Source organism: Echinops telfairi, unplaced genomic scaffold, assembly GCF_000313985.2.
Source record: "Echinops telfairi isolate 266 unplaced genomic scaffold, ASM31398v2 ScPeMD7_7424;HRSCAF=8462, whole genome shotgun sequence".
NCBI classification, from domain to species: domain Eukaryota; kingdom Metazoa; phylum Chordata; class Mammalia; order Afrosoricida; family Tenrecidae; genus Echinops; species Echinops telfairi.
The window spans coordinates 25,019,757-25,021,439 of record NW_022111324.1 but is presented as its reverse complement, the minus strand read 5'-3'; the positions used below and the strand labels follow the sequence as shown (position 1 = coordinate 25,021,439).

The 1,683-nt window shown below is 42.8% G+C and overlaps 1 protein-coding gene across 1 annotated transcript in view; it reads right to left on the bottom strand.

The window, feature by feature from the left end:
* The window catches only part of LAMC1 (laminin subunit gamma 1), a 171,383-nt gene that overhangs the window by 26,297 nt on the left and 143,403 nt on the right, over positions 1 to 1,683 (bottom strand). Inside the window, exon 16 of the mRNA XM_013005679.2 lies at positions 1,180 to 1,322. Within this exon, the coding sequence (XP_012861133.1) occupies positions 1,180 to 1,322 (143 nt within the window). The remainder of the gene's footprint in view (positions 1 to 1,179; positions 1,323 to 1,683) is intronic.

Here is a 1,683-nt window from a genome sequence, read left to right as displayed (position 1 = left end):
GCTCAAGTTCCAAATATATCCAGAAAAGGATATTAGTCTAATAAAGCATCAATGAGGATCTAGATGTAGCCCTGATGGTAAGCCAGGTGCGGCCTAATCTGACCCCATCAGGGTCCTTTCTGGATGTAAGGTTCTAACTGGAATTAGGGGAGACCTGAAGTTCTACAGGAGCTCTGGTGGAGCAGGAAGTAAGTGTTGGCTGCCAATAGAGAGGTTGGGGGTTCAAACCCAGCAGCCACTCCAGGGGAGAGAGATGTGCGGACGCATCCTTAAAGAATGCAGCCTTGGGAACCCCAGGGGGCAGTTCTACCCTGTCCTGTAATGACATAATGGCAATAGACTCAGTCTTTTGGCAGTTGTGTCAGTGTAAGGTTGCGTGTATGCGTGTACTGTGCTACAGGACACTGTCAGAGGGGGTGACATCAAAAGGACTATACACTTTTTGTGCAGTGTTTTACGGTTTATTATAAAAGTGTCCCTGGAATTAGTGATGAGAACAAAAGCATTGTTCATAAGCCCAGGTTACATGTGTCAATATGACTACTCGGTTGAATGTTAATTTACTCCTTGCACCGTCTAATGCACCCAGGTCAGAGCTGTCATTATCACCCAATTATAATGATGCATCAAATCACCTAGTTCCCCCTGCTCATGCTACAAGCAGGTACCGTTATTTCTCTCTCTGCCAGTCTTTTGATAGTTCCTGGTTTTGTCAAATTTTCTGGTGTTTTTAGTTAAAATACTGTCATAATTAGTGTTTCTGAACCTATATGAAACATGTCTTTGAGAACCAAGAAGTAATTAAAGGAAAAGAAGAAAAACTAAAAAAGCCTTCCACTCAGTTACTAATAATGTTTTAACTAATAATGCTGGAATTCAATGGAGAAAGGTTTTATAAAACATAGTGCTGTTAGTATTCATTTAACCTAAGAAATACTATACTTAAGTTATTTGCAACTACAGGCATAACATATTATTCTTGGATTAAAAATTATAATGAACAGAACACACAGGATTCTGGGTGGTCTGGTCTGATATAGGGTGAGGTCTGTGGGGGCGGAACTGAAGGGGGGAGGGTGTCCGGTTTTGACACCATGAGTGACTGCACTGCGTGACACCAGCCCTGGTGACACAAACAACTGCTCTTCGGTAATGTTATTGGCCACCAACACCACTTACGTTTGCAGCCTTCAGGTCCGAAGCCAAAGTGGTTGACCTCACATCGCTCACAGCGCTGGCCCGTGATGCCTGGCTGGCACTCACACTGCCCAGTGACAATGTCACACTGACCGTTCGTAGAACCCAAAGCATGGCAGTCACACCTGCAAAGGAAGACATGGCACTTCTCAGGGGACACAAGCACACTCCCAGAACATTCTGTTCTCTTCAGACTAACAATGACATAATTTGTATCAAAAGCCAGAATATTAAAGGTGATTAAGACAGATGTTCATGGTCATTAAGCCCCTGGGGTTCGAGTTATTTTCAGAACTTTTTCTTACCGAATCCATGTAGACTTTGCTAAAACTGTTACTAAAACAACAACACCAGCTCACCAAACTGGCAATGAGTTGGGTTTGACCACAAGTTGTTGGGTTTGGGGGTTTGTGCTTTTCCCCCTTAATTGAGGTAAAGTATATGAGGATACTTCAAAAAGTCCATGGATATAAAACCATTAAAAAA